The sequence below is a fragment of the Pipistrellus hanaki genome (assembly GCF_964339955.1).
Source record: "Pipistrellus hanaki genome assembly, chromosome: 19".
NCBI lineage: Eukaryota > Metazoa > Chordata > Mammalia > Chiroptera > Vespertilionidae > Pipistrellus > Pipistrellus hanaki.
The window spans coordinates 14119456-14140113 of NC_140521.1; the positions used below are offsets into that span (position 1 = coordinate 14119456).

Consider the following 20658-nt stretch of genomic DNA (forward strand, 5'->3'; position numbering starts at 1 on the left):
AGGAGTTTTGCATCTGATCACTCCGGACTTTGCCTCTCATCCTTGACTTTGAACTACCCTGTCACCGACTCCGTGATGCCTGCTCTCCAAAGCAGTGACGATGGGGACGCTGTGGGAGTCAGAAAATCGAACTATCTCGCTTTTACGTTTCTCAGGGGAGAGCTTTGCAGCCAGGAGGTGGTAGCTTTTCTCTGTACTCGGCAGCCTGGGTTGTGCAGGGGTTTGGGGGGAGTGAAGGGCTTTAGTGTATGTGTCCTCAGCGCCCAAGGCAGCTCAGCGGCTCAGTTGAGTCGGGTTTACTAAGGTAGGAAAGTTTTGCTTTTCTCCATGGTTACCCCTTTTCCTGTTTTAAGACCCTTTTTCTCTTACTTTGCAGTACTAAGCCTGTGTTTGGAAAATCCTCAGGCCAAGTTCCTAGTCTGGATTTTATTAGAATGCTGATTTCCTGGCATTTGGCTGTAGCTTCTGATGGTTTTCATTCAGATGCCTTCATGGTTCCTCTTTCCCCACTCTCCCCGCCCCCAAAAGATGTCTAAAATCTTAATATAACATGGTATACTTTCAGCCCTTCCACTCCAGCTGCTGCCCTGTGGAAAGGCTGTTTTTATTTGATACACTTGAAAAGGTGAAAAAAATAGGAATCCTTAGGGAACGTTGGCAGAAAGATTCTTATTCAAGAAAGATAGATAGAAATGGATATTTCCAGCTCTGTGGAACTACTTAAAATTAAGAGGCAACAAAAACATTGTTTGGGGTTGAAGCCTGAGGAATTGGGGTTCAGATGAGATTTTACTGAATATGCAGATGGTGATCTTTTCCCAGAGGACCAGAGAGGTGGTGCCTTAAGACTCGATGAAATTTTGGCAGCTCTTCAGAGCATCAGCGCAGTCTGCCAGATGGTGGTTTCCGGTTACGTGTGGTAGGGGAGACGTGCCAAGGGGCTGCGTGTGTTCGTGAGCTTTGGGGGCCCCTGGCAGGAGAGCCTGGATGGCCCAGGAGCATCGCTGTTCCCATTGTCAAGGTTGTGACCCTCCTTGAAGGGGATTGAGAGGGGCCGATGAGCTGATGGTTTTCACAGGGACAGAGGGCGTGGTGCTGGTAGGAGCCCACCGTGTCTGCAGAACCAAACCCCTAGGCCCGCTGCCCCCTTGCCCTTTAGTCTTCAGAGGGTGAGGGGCAGCTTACACTTGGTATTACCTTCATCCAGTCCAGCGATGTGAACAAAGCTCTGTCTCTAACACACCCTGCTTGGGAATTCTCCCATCCGGACTTTTGAGTGTCCTGGGGAATGCGGTCTCTGAAGCCATACGTTAGTTAATTTAGTTCATTTGAAAATTGGCTGCTGTAGCTTTGGGGTTTAGTAACTAAAATGAGAGAAATAGAAGATGCTCTGATGGAAAACTGGAGTGGCTGATGCATTTGTAGCTACATCTTTCAGTTGCACCTTTGTTTTCAAGTTCCGCTGAACTTACACCGTTCTGGAAGCTGGGTGGATTTGTCCGAATGAAAGGTTGTTGAGTTGGGCTCTTACTGCCCGCCTGGCTCTCACATGACGTCATGATGCAGCTGCAGGTTGTGCCGCAGGCTGCGTGTCGGTCCTGTGTCAATCCTCTCTAGCCTGGGCCGTCTCGCGAATTGGGCGAGCAGGAGTTACCCTGAGTGTATTCCTGAGAGGCTGGCTGAGGAGCCTGTCCTCCCAGGCCTTTCCTTAGGCCGCAGCATTGTCTCGCCGGGGCCTCTGGGAGTCTGGGGTGGTGATTCTAACGGGTCTGCCTCGGGGTGCTGGCCTGTTAGGGCCAATGAATGTTCTGGGTGTCTTCACACCAGGCAGTCCTTGTCGAATAGGAGCTCTGTCCTGTCACCTACAGCAACTCAGCTCTATCTGTCACCTCTGCTATCGGGGGTTCAGTACTGTTGAACACTGAGACACCAGCCAGAGCAGTTGGGCTCTCCCAGTGTGCAAAGAACACTCAGATGAGTTAGTTCCCCAAAGTCAGTTCCCACCTAAAACAGCAAGAAGAAAGGAGCCCCGCGCCCTCAAGTTCCCTTCAAAATAGAGGGTGTGGAAGCACTCGGCCGGTCTGACTTCAGCCCTCGTCCCTGGTCAGATGCCATCGGTGACAGCAGTAAGGCAGTGACTTTTTAGGTTTTAAGATTTCAGGAACCAAGGGACAGTTAGAAGAAGCGATTTCCTTTTCTGCCCCTGAAGTCCTCAGGAAATGCCTGGCTGGCACCATAGTTGCCAGGGTACCTGGACTGGCCCAGTGGGTGAATCGAGTGGAAGGCGAGTGGGCCAGCGCGGCCTAACCGCCGGGTCCTGGCAGACAGGGGCGCCCATCCTTGGAGATAGGAGCTTGGCAGACAGGAGCGCCCGCCCTTGGAGGCAGTACCAGGCAGACTGTGTCCTCCCGGAGCGCAGTGCCGTCCGGGTCAGCAGGGCCCTCGCCCCCAAAGAGACCGCCCTCTGTCATTCTGTTCCAGTTCCCCCAACTCCTCTGCCGACCAGTGACGTGGATGTGTATTTCGAGACCTCTGCGGATGACAACGAGCATGCGCGCTTCCAGAAGGCGAAGGAGCAGCTGGAAATCCGGCACCGCAACCGCATGGACAGGGTAAGCTGCGGCCTCCCCGTGTCTGCATGGCGATGGGCACTGGGGCATGGTGGTTTTCATAGTTGAAGAAAAGGGACACCATCTCTCTAGACTAGGGGTGTCGAACTCAATCAGAGAAGGGGCCAAAATCTAAAATCCAGCCTAAATCGTGGGCCGAATGGTTTACTGAACAGTCATAAACTGACAATGTCATAAACTGACAGCGGAGTGCAGTGATGACAGTGCGGTGCGGGCCACATTGCAAGGCCTGGCAGGCTGGATTTGGCCCGCGGGCCTTGTGTTTGACACATGTGCGTCTAGACTGTTGTGCTAGCATGTCGCCTAGGACAGGTGAGGTGTGCGAGTATAAGGCAACCTTCTCAGTGTGACTAGGCCTCCCTCCTTCCCCAGCTCCACGGAAGCATAATTCCCTCAGCGCGCTGCGTTCCACACTCAGTGGCCAGCACTTAAGCTATTATGTTCTCATTAGTTCTAGTATTTTTTTTTTTTTTTTTTTTGCCATTAACTAGCTTAAAAATGTATTTTAAAGAAGGGAACTTCATGTCATGGTTGTGAAGAGCTAGTGCCATTTGCCATTAGAGAAAGGTAAGTGTAAAAATGTATTAAATGAGAGCAAGACACTAGCTAGTGGTGCCTGTTGTAGGTTCTGTGTCTTGGGATGTTTTCTTTTTCCCTAAAAGAATTGTAAGTGTTAGAACGACATGGGCCCCATGAGTGACTTTCTCCAGACTCACCCAAGGATTCAGAGGAAATCAGAGGAAGTCTCAGTGACCACCTGGAATCTCACACGTCACCTGAGCTGGGCTTATATTTTGGGAGAAATGGTCGTAATTCTGTTTTACCCACATCAGTTCTGAGAAATGGGTACCAACCTCCTCCTGCTCTCTCTTTTTGGAGAGGAGGCTAAGGCACAAAGACTTTCTAAAAAATATATTTTTATTAATTTCAGAGAGGAAGGGAGTGGGAGAAAGAGATAGAAAACATAAATGATGAGAGAGAATCATTGACTGGCTGCCTCCTGCACACCCCCTAATGGGGATCGAGTCTGCAACCCGGGCATGTGCCCTTGACTGGAATCAAACCTGGGACCCTTCAGCCCACAGGCCAATGCTCTATGCACTGAGCCAAACCAGCTAGGGCGACACAGAGACTTAATAACGTGCCCAAGGAGACAGAACAAAGAAGTGTGGGGTTGAGATTCCATTGGGGGACACTGAGGCGCAGCCCCAGAGGCAGTGCTCTGGGAACAAGCTAAACGGCCTGAGCTCACGAGGGGTCACACATGCGATTTCCTTCTGCACAGTTTCCTGCCTGAGCTGCGGGGAATTGTTCTAGAGACTACTCCCTGGTTAGAGAACTCTGACTTTCCTTCTAGGTAAAGAAGGAGTGGGAAGAGGCTGAGCTTCAAGCGAAGAACCTCCCTAAAGCAGAGAGGCAGACGCTGATCCAGGTGAGACATGCCGTCCAGGGCGGGGCTGCCAGCCCGGCCCTCAGAGGCGGTCAGCACCACCTCCCCGGAAGTTAGGGCTTCACAGCTCCGTTCACTCGGGAGCTTATGTTACAGGAAGCTTTAACCTCCCAACTGGTGTTTTCTAGAATAGCTCGCCTATGGCAGGAGGAAAGCCAACCCCCAGCCAGAGCGCACCTCATTCACTCCAGGAAGCAACCTTATCCTCTGCGTTTGTTCATTCTGCTCTCCTGGCTCGAATCCTCGGTCATCTTTCTTCTTAGGCTGCCACTTGCCTTTCAGCAGCACTGAACTCTTGCTTTTACAGACTGGTTGAAAAGTCAAAAGGCAGAGGAGAAATAGCTCTGTGAGAATGTAACCTTAGAATCACAGCAGCAGCTGCCTCCTCCTTGCGTAGAAGAGTGTTGATAGGAATAGGGATACAATCTACAGGACGGGTGCGGGGCTCTGACACATTTTAAATCCGTTGGTGTGTGTTTAGCAGAAGTCTCTCTTCACGGTAACCCTGTCTCAGAACACCTAGAAGGTCCCGTTCGTTTCTGCACAGCTAGTGCATCCGTGCGGGGAAGTGAGGCCACAGCTTTGAGCCAGGCCATTAAATGGGGCCAGCACTCACAGCTCACTGCTGGCCCCTCGGGACTGCAGTGGGAATGACTCAGAGGAACCCGCCATACACTGGGACGTGCTTCACATCACGTCTCCCATTAGGCTGTGGTTTCAGGATGAGGAAGTGATGGCCACCGGGTGGAAAGTGGACATTGCTTTCCTTGCAGTGCACGTGGAGAAGCGGGCAGTGCCAGGGAAGTGCTGAGGAGCCCTGACACTGTCATTAGACAAGGAGGGATTTTTTTTAAAAAATATATTTTATTGATTTTTTTACAGAGAGGAAGGGAAAGGGATAGAGAGCTAGAAACATCGATGAGAGAGAAACATCGATCACCTGCCTCCTGCACACCCCCCACTGGGGATGTGCCCGCAACCAATGTACATGCCCTTGACCGGAATTGAACCCAGGACTTTTCATTCCACAGGCTGATGCTCTATCCACTGAGCCAAACCGGTTTTGGCAAGGAGGGATTATTCTAACAGAGCAGATGAGGTGCACCGGCTCCTCAGATCACGTCATTTTGTTAGCATCATTTTATGATGTTTCTGAGATGCTGTAGCAACTTAAGCCTCATTTTGTTTATTTTTAACATATTGTTATTTATTTCAGAGAGGAAAAGAGAGGGAGAGCGAGAAACATCAATGATGGGGAAGAATTGTTGACTGGCTGCCTCCTGCATGCCCCACAATGGGGATCGAGCCATAACCTGAGCATGTGCCCTGACGGAATCAAACTGTGACCTTCCGGTTCATAGGTTGACGCTCAACCACTAAACCACACCGGCTGGGTTTAACCCTTGTTTATATCAGTTAGCCTAGGGGTGTCGAACTCAATCAGAGAAGGGGCCAAAATCTAAAATCCAACCTAAATCGCGGGCCGAATGGTTTACTGAACAGTCATAAACTGACAATGTCATAAACTGACAGCGGAGTGCAGTGATGACAGCGCGGTGCGGGCCACATTGCAAGGCCTGGCCTGCCGGATTTGGCCCGCGGGCCTTGTGTTTGACACATGTGAGTTAGCCTATTAGCAAAATTGGTTGTATTATATGTTGTTTTGCTTAGTCACAGAAGCTGGTGCGGATAGAGAGGACTTAACTGTGTGCAGCGCCTATCACATGTGTCAAACACAAGGTCCGCGGGCCAAATCCAGCCCGCCAGGCCTTGCAATGTGGCCCGCACCGCGCTGTCATCACTGCACTCCGCTGTCAGTTTATGACATTGTCAGTTTATGACTGTTCAGTAAACCATTCGGCCTGCGATTTAGGCTGGATTTTAGATTTTGGCCCCTTCTCTGATTGAGTTCGACACCCCTAGCCTAGATGGTAACCTGCTCCACTCTCTGGACCCGCTGCAGCTCACACCCTGGGCCGGGAGAAGCCAGTGCTGGGCTCTTAGGTGTTGGCCTAGACTTCCTCCGGCTGCCATGAATTTACATGTTGTCTGCCTTCTGGCTGTAGCACTTCCAAGCGATGGTGAAAGCTTTGGAGAAAGAAGCCGCCAGCGAGAAGCAGCAGCTGGTGGAAACGCACCTGGCCCGGGTGGAAGCCATGCTGAACGACCGCCGCCGCATGGCGCTGGAGAACTACCTGGCCGCCCTGCAGGCCGACCCGCCACGGGTGAGTGCGGGCGGCAGGGCACCGGGAAGCGTGCCCCAGGGTGGCCTGCCCCCAAGCCGTGTTTATGTGGAACCAGCCTGGCACGGGTCCATAAAATGACGTGTTTGTGACAAGCCCTGGCAAGGCTGGAGGTGGGGGAAGGAGAGGAGGGAGAAAAGGGAATTTCATTGCAGGATCCGCTTACATCGACTTGGCACTGCACTGCCTGCGTGTGCACCTGTGGCGTGGGTGTGACCCAGCGAAGCCCCAGCCTCAGCACATTGGCTGGTAGTTACCCAGTTACCAGATTTTTGTTCACAGCTTTACTGTCAAAGAATTAAAACGTACCTTCCACGGACAATTCTTTGAACCAGTTCTGTTTTAAATAAAATTGTGAAGAAAGGGGTAAAGTAGTTTATATAGAAACCCTTTTGTGCCGGTAGTCTTAGACTTTTTAAAAATATATTTTTTTAATTGATTTCAGAGAGAAAGGGAAAGGGAGGGAGGGAGAGATAGAAACATCAATGATGAGAATCATTGATTGGCTGCCTCCTGCAGGCCCCATATGTGGATCGAGCCTGCAATCCAGGCAGGGAATCAAATCAAAACTTCCTCGTTCGTGAAGCTCTATCCATTGAGCCACACCGGCCGGACAGTGTCAGACTGTTTATCCCTTGACTCTGTCTACCCTGTCTTGCTCTGGGGGGAGGATATTTGTATCCTAAGTAAGCAAGTGAAGTCACTTCTGGGTGACACAGGGACCGCCTGGTTTGTAATTAAGGTGTCAGAGGCTGAGCCAGCAAAAAAAAAGTGCCCATTGGAGGACGACAGTGGACTAGAAATTAGGGAAAATACTGTTTGTGAAGGAGCTAATACAACTCCGGAACCTAGATTTGGCTTCTTGTTGCTAAAAGCTAAAAGCGTTGGAAAGGACAGCTTTCATTCTTATGCCTCACTGAGCTTTACGTCCTTAAGGGAATTTTTAAAGCCTTGTTTTTCTGTCCATTTTCAATGCCCTCTTCTCTGGATCTTAAAACAACGGTTCTGTCGTGCAGCCTCATCGTATCCTCCAGGCCCTGCGGCGGTACGTCCGCGCCGAGAACAAGGACCGCCTGCACACCATCCGCCACTACCAGCACGTGTTGGCGGTGGACCCGGAGAAGGCGGCTCAGATGAAATCCCAGGTACCCGGGCGGAGTCCCGGTCGCTCTGAGAGTTTCTGGTGGGAGAGGCTGCTGTGACTGCGGTCGGTCGGTCAGCACTGATGGTCGTGCTTGATATCAGTCCTTAGCGTTTCTCATTTCCAGCGTCATTAGGTACAAGAGCTGGTTTAAGAATAGTTTATTGATTTTTAGAGAGAGGAACATCAATGTGAGAATGCAGCATTCATCAGCTGCCTCCTACACACCCCCTACTGGGGTTCGAGCCTGCAACCCGGGCATGTGCCCAGACCAGGAATCAAACTAGCAATATCAATACTTTATACTTAAACAGTTTCTGAAAGTTTAGTAATGGGTGATTCCATTGTAAGTCAGCATCTAACGGTTTATTTTTATTTAGGGCACCACTGGAATTAATATTGGAAATAATTTTCTAGGCTGCTATATCTAGGAGATCATAAAGATTGGTATCTTGAACGTTACATTTTTGTTTAGACACACACTTAGATTCCTGGGATTTGTCCCACGCTGGGTCTAGCTTTCTAGCTTTTCTTTGTAGTCATCTATAAAAGTTTATTTCTGGATCCTCTTTCTAAATTCGATATTGTCCACGTATTAAGTTGAGTTTTACTCTCGTATACATGGAAAATGAACTTGCCTGTAAGACTGCTGGCTCCCTTACAAATCACAGTCTAATAGTCCAGCCCATTATTGGGTTTGTTTTGTGTTGAGTCTTTTGTTTCTTCTGTAGCCGGTTAGTTTGACATGACTGATCCTATCTCATTTCCTCCCATATTATAAGCCCCGTGCCGTGCTGTTGTGGGTCCTTACAGTGTGGGCACTTGCCCCTCATCCCAGGAACTTGCCCTCCCAGCCTCTGCCCGTGATGACGGAGGTCCTCTGCCCGCAGGCCTAGGAGCGCTGTGGCGAGGGTGCTGCTCCCTCATTGAGCAGGTGTTTGTGCACTTCCTGTCCACCTGCCAGACTCGGCCCTCGCATCTGACGCCACAGAGTCCAGTCCCTGTGTGCCATTGAGCTGCTCCCAGTGCACACAGGATTAATTACATTCATTGTAAAGAGGAAGAGGAATGGTCCTCAAACATAGCTGCGCTTCAGCAGTTGGATGTCTGGGGTAATGAAAGAACTGGGGCTCCTGAAGAGTGGGAAGAACGGAAGGGGCCAGGTCTGGGGACCAGAGGGACCCCGCTGTGGCCCGGATGCAGGAGGGGGGAGAAGAAAAGGCAAGAACCTCCTAGAGTGGCTTCCAGGAAGCTCTCTGGCATGCACCTTGATGGGTAGGTTTTGTAGGTCTACTTGATTTTTTTTTTTTTTCTCAAGAGATCATTTTAAAAATCCTTGTGTGTGGAAGAACTAGACTATTGTGTAGGATTTTATAGAGAACACGGCCTGTTCTGAGTGATGAGAATAGGGGAAATCTATTCGGTGTATTAAATCAACACCTAGGGGATGACTCACCCACAAGCAGGACTGAAGTGCCCACCACGTCACACGGGAAGCAGAGCCCTTCTCCGGACATGGCGGGGAAACCCGGCTCTGCTGTGTGGTGTTTGCTGTCTGCTCTGAGCCCCGCTGAGTCCCATTAGCCTTTCGCCTGTTCCCTATTCTGTTCCCTAAGCTCCAGAGAGCCCTGAATACATTCAGCCGTTACCACATGCGGGTTTGGTTGGTTGAGTGACATGCCTTCCCCCCACAGTGCACTCTGTCCTCACGGCTGTGGGCCTCCGCCCTCGGCTGAAGAAGAGGAGAGATGCCAGCACATGCTCAGCCTGGGGAGGGCCACGTGTTCCTTTCTAGGCATTTTCTCTCTGAGGCGTTCCTACTTGTGCCTTCCTAGCAGTCTACTTGATTGATAGAATGGCAGATGTAAAATTAAATTGCTTCAGCCTTGCTTTTAACAGTCAGAGAGATACCCATCTACTACCATAAAAGCATCTTTCCAGTTAACTCTTCCAGCCCACCCCCCATTTTGACGTTCATGTTAATGGATTGTAGCCCACATAATTCATCCATGGGTGTAGCTCGCCCTCTGTAGGAAGAGTTTGGTAACTGCAAGAGTAGCCAGGCAGCAGTAACCTCAAATCACCTTTCTTTCCCATCTGGAGAAGCTTTAAAAGTAAGTGACCAGTTTTAATGGTTTTTTTAAAGAAGTGAGCAACCTTGGAAATTTGCGTTCAGAAAGGGTAGTGAGCTATGGAAGACGGATGGACGGTAGATAAGTCTTACTTAACCCTCCTTAAAATCAGGTTTGGTACACGTTAGTGTAAATTTTTGAAAGAATAGCTAATTTAGTTAAATAGGAATAAAATAGCTATCACCATGAAAATTGTTTTAAGCAGCTACCTCACAAAGCAGTGTTTGTGACTGGTTCCTTCTCCCCCCAAATCTTTTTAGCCAGCGATTTCCTTCTCCTTTTTTTTTATCCCATCTAATCTGACCAGTGGTAGAAATTGACCAACTCTCCTGGTTTCACTCAGAAAAACTTTACAGAGTCCCTGGCATTGTGCAAACTAAGGCTCTTTCTAATTCATTCAGTCCAGCAAGTTATATGAAAGGCAAGCCAACAGCTGGCTAGTAGGATTCTTACATTTTCTTTAACTTGGAGGACTCTGGTAAATTCTGAGATCGCTGGGGGGCATTGCACAGTCTGCACAATTCCTCACTTCCCTGGTCAGTACGTGTGTGGGGGTCGGTGCGTTCCCTCTGCCAGCTGCTTACCTGGGCACTGTGGAGGGCTGGCCTTGTGGGATGTGTGTGGCTGTCCCTGCGGGAGTGAGTGTGGCTAGTCCTCCCGGCTGTGCTGCTGACAGGCCTCCCCCATACTGTCCTTCCAGGTGATGACGCATCTCCACGTGATTGAGGAAAGGAGGAACCAGAGCCTCTCTCTGCTCTACAAAGTGCCCTATGTAGCCCAGGAGATCCAAGAGGAAATTGGTGGGTGCTGACTGTGTCAGGTGGGGTCTTGGGAAGGCTTGCGAGTGATGGCCGAGAGAGGTCAGAGAACTGGGCCGTGGGAAGCCGTGAGGCTGGCTGTGAGCACCCCGGGGTTCCAGAAGTCTGGAATCCACGGGTCCAGGTCAAGGACTGGCTGTGAGCCACCGAGCCTTGAGTTTCATTGACCTTCACTCTGTTACCGGAAGAGAACTCCAGGGTATAAAATTGCAGGGGCCTGGGGGAAGTCTCCTGTTACTTTCTCCCTTGTGCTGATGCATTTCAGGGCACCTGTTTTACACACGTTCTCACCTCCTCTCCCTCTTGGTCTCTGTCTTCTCCGATTATGCAGCGAATATTTATTATCTGTCCTGTGTCACAGTGTAAACGGTGCACAAGCAGACAGTATCTTCTCCGTTAGCGTAGGAGAGACAGACAGAAAAGCAAGTATCAGCTGGTGGTGGGAGCTGTGGAGGGGGGTAACCAGGGTAGTGTTGGTGAGTGGCTGGGTGGTCAGGGAGGCTTTCTCAGGGCCAGTAACCTGAGACCCCAGGGGAGAGAACATCCTTATCACACGCATGACTCCAACAGAGGCCTGGCATGTAAATCAAGCAGCAGGCACATTTGAGAGGATCAGGGAGAAAGTAGGCCAAAGAAATAGGCAGAGGCCACTTTGTTAAGAGATTTTAGCAAAATCCAGGGGTTCGGACTTTATTTTCGGATGATAGAAAGCCATTAGAGGCTTTTAAACTAGGGAGTGACTAGATCTGGATTATGCTTTTAAAAAGAACATGAATTTTTTAAAAAGTTACTGAGATGCCGTGTGGAGAGTTGATTAAAATCAGAGCCCCCCCAGAAAGCGGTTGTAAAAATCCGGGAGAGAGCTGGTGGTTGTGTGCACTCGGGTGGTGATGGAGGAGAGAGAGTGGGAGGTCTCAGGATTCGGTTCAGAAGGAGGTGGACGGGCCGGGCAGTGGTCGGATGGGGATTGAGGGGGAGAAAAGCATTAAGGACGATGCCCAGGTCTTCACTGGGAGCAGTGAGTGGGTGGTGGTGCCAGAGTTGACTGAGGCAGAGCGGTGTCTTCACTCGTTTTAAACAGAAGTTGCTGTTGGACTTGAAGTGGGCGTGTCAAGTAGCCATTAGTCTGATAAGCCAGGCGTTAGTTAAGACACAGATTTGGGAGCCATGCTATGTGGGTGGTGTTTAAAGCTGTGCCTTAGATGGAATTACTAGAGAAGAGGGTGCCCAGGATGGAGCCCGGGCCCCCCCCCCCCCCCCAGGGCTGGGGTTCTGCAGCACCCCAGAATCAGAAGGTGTTTCAGGCCGGACTCGTGAGCTGTAATCACATGAACGAGTCCTGTTCAGACTCTGGTCCTGTGCCGAGAACCCGGATCCTTTTGAAAACCTGGCTCCCTGCCGTGTCTGTCTCTGTCAGATGAGCTGCTTCAGGAACAGCGTGCAGACATGGACCAGTTCACGTCCTCCATCTCAGAGACCCCCGTGGACGTCCGGGTGAGCTCTGAAGAAAGTGATGAGATCCCACCATTCCGCCCCTTCCATCCCTTCCCGTCCTTACCTGAGAACGAAGGTGTGTATGATGGGCAGTGCAACCTCTTGGCGGTGGGCCCAGGGTGGTGTGGGGGTGGGTGGAGGTGGGGGCGAGAAGGGAGAAGACTACAATTAGAGAATTGAAGTCAGATTTTTGGACCTGGATTGTATCGGTGAGGCTGTGTTCCTAGTAGGGGGTCAGGGCAGGGCAAGGGAGATGTGAGTCATTGAGCACCTACTATGTGCAGGCACCGTAGTGGGAGCTTTCAGATAGCTGGTTTCATTATCACCATGAGGTTAGTCCTATTTCTCACTTTTTATAGATGGTTTGCTTAAAGACTACAGTTTTTCCCGGGCCTGTCAGCTACCGCCAGTAAGTGTAAAGCTTATTCCATGTGGAAGTCGTTTTACCGTGGACACAGCACTTTTGTGTCAAATTGTGTCCTTATCTTTTCATAGCAGTCTTGGAGTCAGATAATGGAGAGGCTACAGAGATGACATGACTTAACTGTGCTATTGGGTCAGGATAGGAAGCTGTGTCCCTGTCCTTCCGGTCAGGCATGCTGACTGCCACCTCTTGCTGGTTCTTGCTGACCAAGGGCACCTCTGACCCCTGGGTCTGCACCAGCAACACCAAGTGCGGAGTAAGAGCGGGCCCTGGACCAGGGTGTGGAATCAGTCTCTCTATTTGTCTGCTATTCTTGCTGATGGTATGGTTATAAAAAAAACAAAAAAAAGAGGCCACAGCTATAGAGTCCTTATTGACAGCCAGCTTCAGCTCAGCATCGTTCCTGAGTGCTCCCAGTTAATCCTCAGAGTTTCCCCATTGGGGTTCCAAGGTTCAGAGAGGTTCAGTGTCTGCCGAGGGTCCGATAGCTTGTAGGTGGAGAGTAAGACTATGAGCCCACCTGATGTGGTGCCACAGGCCTCTGACCTGGCCCAGTAATGCTGGCGGAGGCCTGGGGGAGCCCTAGAGCGGGAGGGGCCTTCAGACCGTAATTACTTTCTGAACTAGCTACCTCGGAGTGCCAACTCAGTTGACCCTCCAGCAACAGCAGAATCTGAGAAAGGAGCTGATGAAGGAGGCACCACTGTGTGTCTCCTGTCCCCACGCCCCTCCCCCCCCTCCAAACCTGCCCTGCCAATCCCAGGCTCCGTGGCAGCAGCATGGCGGCCATGCCAACACAGCTCCTTGGGTCGGGAGCATCCGGGCGTCTTTAATACAGGACTGTGTCAATCTGTCAACTTCTGATTTTGTTATTTTTCTAAGAAAAAGAATCTTGTGGGCTAAGCTAAATAATTTTGGAATCTCACAAATTCTCCCCCAGAAGACCCAAGATAAACCTCCTCCTTTCTCTCCCACCGTCCAGCCCTCACTGCTGTTTGGTCTGTGGGATTTTCAGGCCGGGTTTTAAGGAAGAGGACTTCTAAAATAGGAAATATGAAAGCCATTTTCCTTCTTAATCTCCTTTTGTGCTATTTTTGTTTTTATTGTTTTCCTTTCTGCTAGACACCCAGCCGGAGTTGTACCACCCAATGAAAAAAGGTTGGTTTGTCAGAGATGTTCCCTTTAAGACCTTCATCCCTGTCACTTCCCCAGTGTGTCCAAACCTCATGTTCTGTTCCATAACATCATCGTTTCCACCTCCTTCCTCCGCCTTGGCTGTGCGGAGCCGCAGCAGTCCCGTCTCCAGCATCCAGCCCAGTGCCCGTGCCCTTGGTCACCAGGTGGCCACCCCAAGTTTGCCCCCTGGGTGCCCAGAGAACAGAGTAACCAGAGGTGTTTCCTAAGTCCTTTAATCCGGCGAGACTTTGGCCATATGAAAGCAAATAGGCTTAATCTCATTCAGGAAGAGGCTCTTTTTTCTTTTTCTTTTTAAATCTTTTTCTCTGCTGCTCCCACTTATGTCTTTTCCCTCTCTGGCTGTCCTCACCCTTTGTGCCCACCTGGCCACTGTAGTAGTCTCATGTCCCCTGGTTATTGCAATAAGCAGCACGTTCTAAAAGCCGGTGGGTGCAGCAGGTGGAGCCTCTGCAGTGAGTCTCGTGTCGGGAAGAGGTAACGGTATGTGAGCACTGTGGGTGGGATTTTAGCTGCTTCCTAGATCAGGCAGTCGAAGAAGCCTTAGAGCACATGTGTCAAACACAAGGCCCGCGGGCCAAATCCAGCCCGCCAGGCCTTGCAATGTGGCCCGCACCGCGCTGTCATCACTGCACTCTGCTGTCAGTTTATGACATTGTCAGTTTATGACTGTTCAGTAAACCATTCGGCCCGCGATTTAGGCTGGATTTTAGATTTTGGCCCCTTCTCTGATTGAGTTCGACACCCCTACCTTAGAGTTACGGAACTTGCTCAAAGGAATGAGTTTAAGGGGCAGAGAAACCAGAATTTGGACCCAGCTCCTCTGTCTTCAAAGCCCCGCTGTTTCTGTTGCATAAAATGCAGTGTCCGCTGCTGAATGTCCCAGGTGGCTGGGTCGTCCAGTGTCTGCCGTCACCGTGAGCCAGTTCGGAGGGTGCGAGTTCTCAGTGTGTGTCTGCCAGCCCACTGTGGGCTTTGCAGACAGGCTGTGGCAGGCCAGGTGGTGCTCTCTGGCCAGCAGGGGGCGCCCCAGCGTATCTCAGAACAGAACAGACTCCAGCCCTCTACTGTGAATACTTCTACGCGAGTGCTTCACCGTACTCCACTATGACGTGCCTCTTCGTCGCTGTGGTTACCTTGCTCTGAACTGCTCACCCTAGATGCTTACAGATCGAGCCCAAGATGTTATGGTCACAGATCAAGATCCATTTCTTAGGAGGTTAGCTGGCTTTTACCCTTGGGCCCCAACTGTTACTAGTTGGGATAATTTAAGCATTAACTTTTGGTCTCTTAAAGCTGTTGTTTATGCGTTTCACCAAATCAAAATGGTTTTGGTTAGTGTTTACATGGGTTACAAAACCCAAAAAGTACTTAAACAGCGTGGACTAGTAGCAGATCCAGTGCCACGTTAGTTTTCAGATAGGATCCTGCCCCCTGACCTTCCCAGTTTTAAGGAGGAGATCTGAGAAAAGCGGTGGAAGGAGGGCAGTCCCAGTGGCTTAGGCTCGGCACACGCATGCTTGCTGAGGTGGCACCGTACCTCTCCCTCCAACAGTGGAGGGGCCGCTTCATTGGCATTTTGAGACAACAAACGCCAGCCCTGGCTTACCTTCCCCTAGAATGCAGCTGTGAAACGATTCTTTCCAATGAAAGCCCTAGAGCAAACGGGCGTCATTGTTGGCTGTGTGCTCGGGAGGGACTGCGTCAGCCGGCCTGCGGGGTCAGCAGGAGCTGTTACCATTGCTCCGTGGTGTGAGCTGGAAGGCTCACGGAGGCCGGCCCGGGACAGCAGCGCTTTACAGATGCCCGGGCGTGACTGTTCCTCGCTGGCAGGTGGCCTCTTTGAATGCTGAGCATCCTGTCAGGTTGGTCCCTTTATAAGAGGTTCACATCAGATGTCTGTAAGGACTGTGCAGGTTTTTATTAATGTGCACGTGTTAGAGTAGCTGGGAATCACATTTTTATTTTTAGCTTCGGGGCTAAAAATAAAGAGTCGAGAGGCTTGCGCCTCGTTTCCTCTTGCTGGGGTTGCGCTGGCCTGTCTCTGCGGCCGATTAGAGTGCCACACACAAGTGACGTCGGCTCAGGTCATGTCTGACCTTGACCGGAGGAGTGTGCTGTTGCTGCTTCATCTATAGAATGGTGCCTTCTGCCCTGAAGTCAGGATATCCCGCCTTTTATGGGATGCTTCCTTCCTGTCCGTGCTCTATAGCCAGCGAGGATGTGATCATCTGGGACCCAGGCCCAGAGAGGGTTACAGCCTGGCGGGAGGCAGGAGAAAATCCATCATTACAGATAGTGCTTGAAGTGCTATAGCCTGGGGTGTCTCCCAAGAGCAGCTGTGGCTTGAAGGACAAATGGGAAGGGCTTAAGGTCACGGAGGTTACTTCAGGCAGAAAGAATTGCCCGTGGGATAAAGATGCTCGAGGCCTGACAGTTGCTCATTGGAAGGGAGCCCCAGCTGTTGAAGGAGGAGGGGCTTGGTGGTGTCACCTGGGCGTCCCATGGGTTCTGTGCTGGAAGGCCCGGGCACCAGCTGCGTCCTCTTACAATAAGCACCGTCTCCCGAAGGCTTGCGCTCCATCCTTCCCGGCTGGTACAGCAAGTGAGCTCCTCTCCATCACTCCATCCGCCTCTGGGAACCGCCCGTTCCGCTCATCCCTGTGAGCACTGCGCTTCCTCTGAACGGGAGCTGAGCAGCGCCTGCGGGAAGGCCCTCCGGGGGGCGCTGCCCCAGGAGGGCGTCCTGCTTCCGTGAGAGGCCCAGAGGCCCTGGGAAATGCAGCTGCGCCCTCTCCACACAGGCTCTGGATTGGCCGAGCAGGACGGAGGGCTGATAGGCGCCGAGGAGAAGGTGATCAACAGCAAGAACAAAGTGGATGAGAACATGGTGAGCCACTTCTCTCTCTCGCCTTCCCTGTTTTCATTTGGAAAAGAATGCGTGCGAGTAGCCTTGTTTCGGGTGCTTTCTAGGTGGCAGGCGGGCGGGCCCCGCTGCTACCACAGGTCCCCGTGTTGCTTAGCGTCTGGGATGAAGAATTAATTTTGAACAGTAGCTCATTCCTTGCTATGCAATGGGAAATATATTTGCAACTAAAGAGTCGAGTAGAATGTCAGAGGCTGTTTCCCAGTGAGGAGAGATTCATGGTGTGAACGTGGAGGAGAGCTGGCTTTGGCTCAGTGCTGCCTTGAGTTCACACCTCCTGTTAATCATTCTAGCGTTTTCTCTCTCTCCTATTTCTGGATTATTCTTAACGTTGTTGGATAGTAGAGGCCCTGCTTTACATGACCCTGCACCCACAGGCTCCTTCCAGGGGGTTCGCGTGGATCTCGGTGAATGAGGCAGAACTGGTGGATGTGATGTCCACCCGTATCGGCCTCCCTCCAGCACACGGAATGGCATTACGTTGACACTAGCTCCCCCTCCCGGTTACTGACGTTTCCATGTGTTGCAGGTCATTGACGAGACTCTGGATGTGAAGGAGATGATCTTCAATTCTGAGAGAGTTGGAGGCCTTGAGGAAGAGCCGGTATGTGTTTAGCCTCTAAATGCGGGGTGAATCTTCATGGAGAAGTGGAGGTCCTCCGGGGGAATGGCACCTGGAAAGCTGGGCCCTGGGGCTGCTCGGGCTTCGGGCCAGGACTGGAGGGGCCCAGCCCTGACTGAGGGCGTCTCGCTCCTGCCTGCCTTTCACGCCGCGCTTTCCTGCACGTGTACCTCGTCCTGTAGGAATCGGTGGGGCAGCTGCAGGAGGACTTCAGTCTGAGCAGCAGTGCCCTCATCGGCCTGCTGGTCATCGCGGTGGCCATCGCCACGGTCATCGTCATCAGCCTGGTGATGCTGAGGAAGAGGCAGTACGGCACCATCAGCCATGGGATCGTGGAGGTGAGCGCTCCCGCCGGCCCAAGCTGGTGGCTTCTCTCTGCTGGCGGGGCTTGCTGGGGTTCAGATGTCTGTTCTTGGGCGCTGCCCGGCAGCTAGATCGCTCACTGGATCGTTAGCTCATGTTTTGAAAGTCAGCCCCAACTGAATTATGTGGATTCTGTGACAAAGGGCTGTTAACATTAATTTGGGCTTTGACTGAATGTGAGGAAATCCTAAGAGCTTTCTGTTGCAGAGGGTGGATCTGTCTCCAATTCTTTTTTCAGGCACGTTGGGTATCAGCATGGAGGACTGTAATGCTCTTCTTTGTTGTTGACTTGTTTTATAAGGAACAAGTCAGGTCTGTGGCAGATCGGGCAACAGTGGTAATCATGAGTGGTTCCATCTTAAAACTATAACCAGGACTAATATTCTTTTGTTTTGGTAATATGTTTTAAAAATTCATTTCAGAGGGAGAGAGAGAGAGAGAGAAACATCAGTGATGAAAGAGTGTCATTAATTGGCTGCCTCCTGCATACCCCCCACTGAAGAGCAAGCCCGCAGCCCAGGCATGTGCCCTGACCGGGAATTGAACTGTGACCTCCTGGTTCATAGGTCGATGCTCAACCACTGAGCCATGCCAGCCAGGCTGTTCTTATTTTTTAATGGGAAAAAAAGCAGCAGGAAATGTAGAAAGCAGAGCAGATTGTCTCTCTTTCATCCCGATGGGTAGTGAGAACTCACCACTCGTTCTTGGTGGAAATGCCAGGGCCTCTTGATTCTAGAAAATGAGTGCAATAGAGAGCAGAGCACACTCTGGAAAACTCATTCAGAGGCATGTCTCAGGTGCTGGGTTTCAGCTCCTGTAGCCAGGGCCTAGTGTTAGAGTTTCTGAGCTGGAAAAGCCCGGCAGATCATCGGCCTCGGTCCTGTTTATAGGGATGCTCACCTCGGCTGTCCCGGGTGGTAGGGAGCAGAACTGAGACTCGCTCCTGGTTGTGGAGCTAGGAAATTCAGGTCACTGTTCTCCAACTTGGACTAGGCTTTTAGAGCTCTGGCTTGCAGAAGCATCGCCTCTTGTTTGTTTGTTTGTTTGTTTGTTTTAATATATATTTTATTGATTTTCCACAGAGAGGAAGGGAGAGGGATAGAGAGCTAGAAATGTTGATGAGAGAGAAACATTGACCAGCTGCCTCCTGCACACTCCCCATCGGGGATGTGCCCGCAACCAAGGTACATGCCCTTGACCAGAATCGAACCTGGGACCTTTCAGTCCGCAGGCTGACGCTCTATCCACTGAGCCAAACCGGTTTCGGCAGCATTGCCTCTTGGACCCTCCTGTTCTCTCCTCATCCTGTCCTCATTCATTTTGATCACCCCGTGGGAATGGGACGCTGGGCTGGTGGTGGTGGTCCCGGGCCTGTTGAGCCCCGTGCCGCCCCCTGGGTGCCCCGCAGTGACCCACCATCTCTGCTCCTGCAGGTCGACCCCATGCTCACCCCCGAGGAGCGCCACCTGAACAAGATGCAGAACCACGGCTATGAAAACCCGACCTACAAGTATCTTGAGCAGATGCAGGTCTAAGTGGGAGAAGGCGCATGTCCCCCCCCATCGGAGTGGGGGTGCAGGTGGGCCAGAAGGTCCAGCGTTGGATCGACTGCTGGCCAACAGCTACTTCCAGAGGAGCTCATCTTCCATTCAGACCTCTTGGATCACTAAGACTATAAAGTACTACTGTAGGATCACAATTTCCATTCTTTTAAATGGGTGAAAATGTTAATATAACTATATGATATATAAACCTTAAAGAAATGAGAAAAATGATCTATTGCAGATACCTGGCTGATGTAGCTTTCTTTTTTCCAATTAACCAGGCATCCACTTCCGTTGTGTGTCTCACATGCTCTCCATGGACGTGGAGGTGCTGGTCGGCAGGGACCCTGTCCGTGCAGGGCCTTGTCCCGGGTGCCCTTGTAAGTCTCCTAGGCTCAGCCACTGTCCTGGTTCCTGTTTTTTAAAAGGCAGTATTTCCTTTTTCCATGAGCCTCAGGAAGTCGCTGAAAAACGAAGTGGGTAGGGAACTGTGAGACCATTGAAGCACATCCGATCCCCCTCAAAGTCATAGTAAAGGACCAGTTTCTTGGCATCTAGGGTTCCCGCTGCTGGTTCCTCGGTGTCACCAAGGAGTTGAAGCATTTGCGTCCCAGCACCTTTAGCAGAGCCCGTGTACACTGAATGGGCGCCCGCACTCCTGTCCTCCGAAATCCAGTTCTTCCATGGATAGCAGCCTGTAGTGTGTATATGACCTCGCTGTCCACCGCTCACCCACCGTAGCTTTTTCCACCTCCTTCCCTCCACGTAATGTCCGATGTGCCGTCTTTACCTCCATGGGCATTTCCCTCCGAAGGCACTGGCCCGCCTCCCGCTGTCCCCTGCCTGCCTGCCCTCCCCCCACACCACCTGGTGTTCACTCAAGGTGGCCGTGGCAGGGGCAGAGCCCGGAGACCCCGGGCTGGCTTTGCGTAGCAGGAAGCCAGGCGAGATGTCTGAATGAAGATGTCTTCGTTCCTTCCCACACCTCCTTCATGCTTGTGTAGTTGATGTTGATGTCACCACTTCTTTTTTTTTATTTTTTATTCTGAAGGTTCTGGTAACCTGTGGTGTATTTTTTTTCTATTTCCCTGTGACTGTTTTTCCCCCCTCCCTTTCCCTTATCCATGTCTCTCCCCACTATGCACAGGTAAACTTCACCTACAAACTCCTTAATCTGATCTGTGGAGAATGTACAGAGTTTAAACACATCAATAAATACTTTAACTTCCTCCAGGACTCGTGTGTGATTGGCCTGGCGTTACTCTGCGTGATGGTTTTGACCCTCTCGCCTCCGGGACGGTGGGACTCTCCCTCCCTGCAGGAGCCAGCCGCTGACAGGGACGTGAATTACTCTGCTCTGCACGCACGGCCGACTTTTGAAGTTGAATTCTATCAAGATAACAGCCCCAGCCAGCGAGGTTCAGTAGTTGAGCATCGACCTATGAACCAGGAGGTCACGGTTCAATTCCTGGTCAGGGTTGCAAGCTGATGCGAGAAAATGAATAGGGCTTGTGGCTAAGTTTTCAGAGAGATGTTTGTGGAGCGTGCAGGAGGCAGCCAACCAATGATTCTCTCATCATTGATGTTTCCCTTTCCTTTCCTCTTCGAAAGCAATAAAAATACATTTTAAAAAAATAACAGGGAAAGTGATTTCAACCTAACGGTATGTGTCTTTTG

The 20658-nt window shown here is 51.1% G+C and overlaps 1 protein-coding gene across 4 annotated transcripts in view; it reads left to right on the forward strand.

Moving 5' to 3' along the window:
* APLP2 (amyloid beta precursor like protein 2) overlaps positions 1 to 20210 on the forward strand; it is a 58018-nt gene extending 37808 nt beyond the window's left edge. For 2 of the 4 annotated variants that reach the window (XM_084867628.1, XM_084867630.1), the window contains 11 exons: positions 2482 to 2612; positions 3988 to 4062; positions 6147 to 6305; positions 7340 to 7468; positions 10297 to 10396; positions 11832 to 11984; positions 13455 to 13490; positions 16331 to 16416; positions 16982 to 17056; positions 17257 to 17412; positions 18871 to 20210. In XM_084867628.1, coding sequence (XP_084723754.1) covers positions 2482 to 2612; positions 3988 to 4062; positions 6147 to 6305; positions 7340 to 7468; positions 10297 to 10396; positions 11832 to 11984; positions 13455 to 13490; positions 16331 to 16416; positions 16982 to 17056; positions 17257 to 17412; positions 18871 to 18972 — 1202 coding nt within the window. In that variant the 3' untranslated portion in view covers positions 18973 to 20210. The remainder of the gene's footprint in view (positions 1 to 2481; positions 2613 to 3987; positions 4063 to 6146; positions 6306 to 7339; positions 7469 to 10296; positions 10397 to 11831; positions 11985 to 13454; positions 13491 to 16330; positions 16417 to 16981; positions 17057 to 17256; positions 17413 to 18870) is intronic. The other 2 variants (XM_084867631.1, XM_084867629.1) reach the window with 1 other exon arrangement.
* The last annotated feature ends 448 nt before the right edge of the window (positions 20211 to 20658 follow it).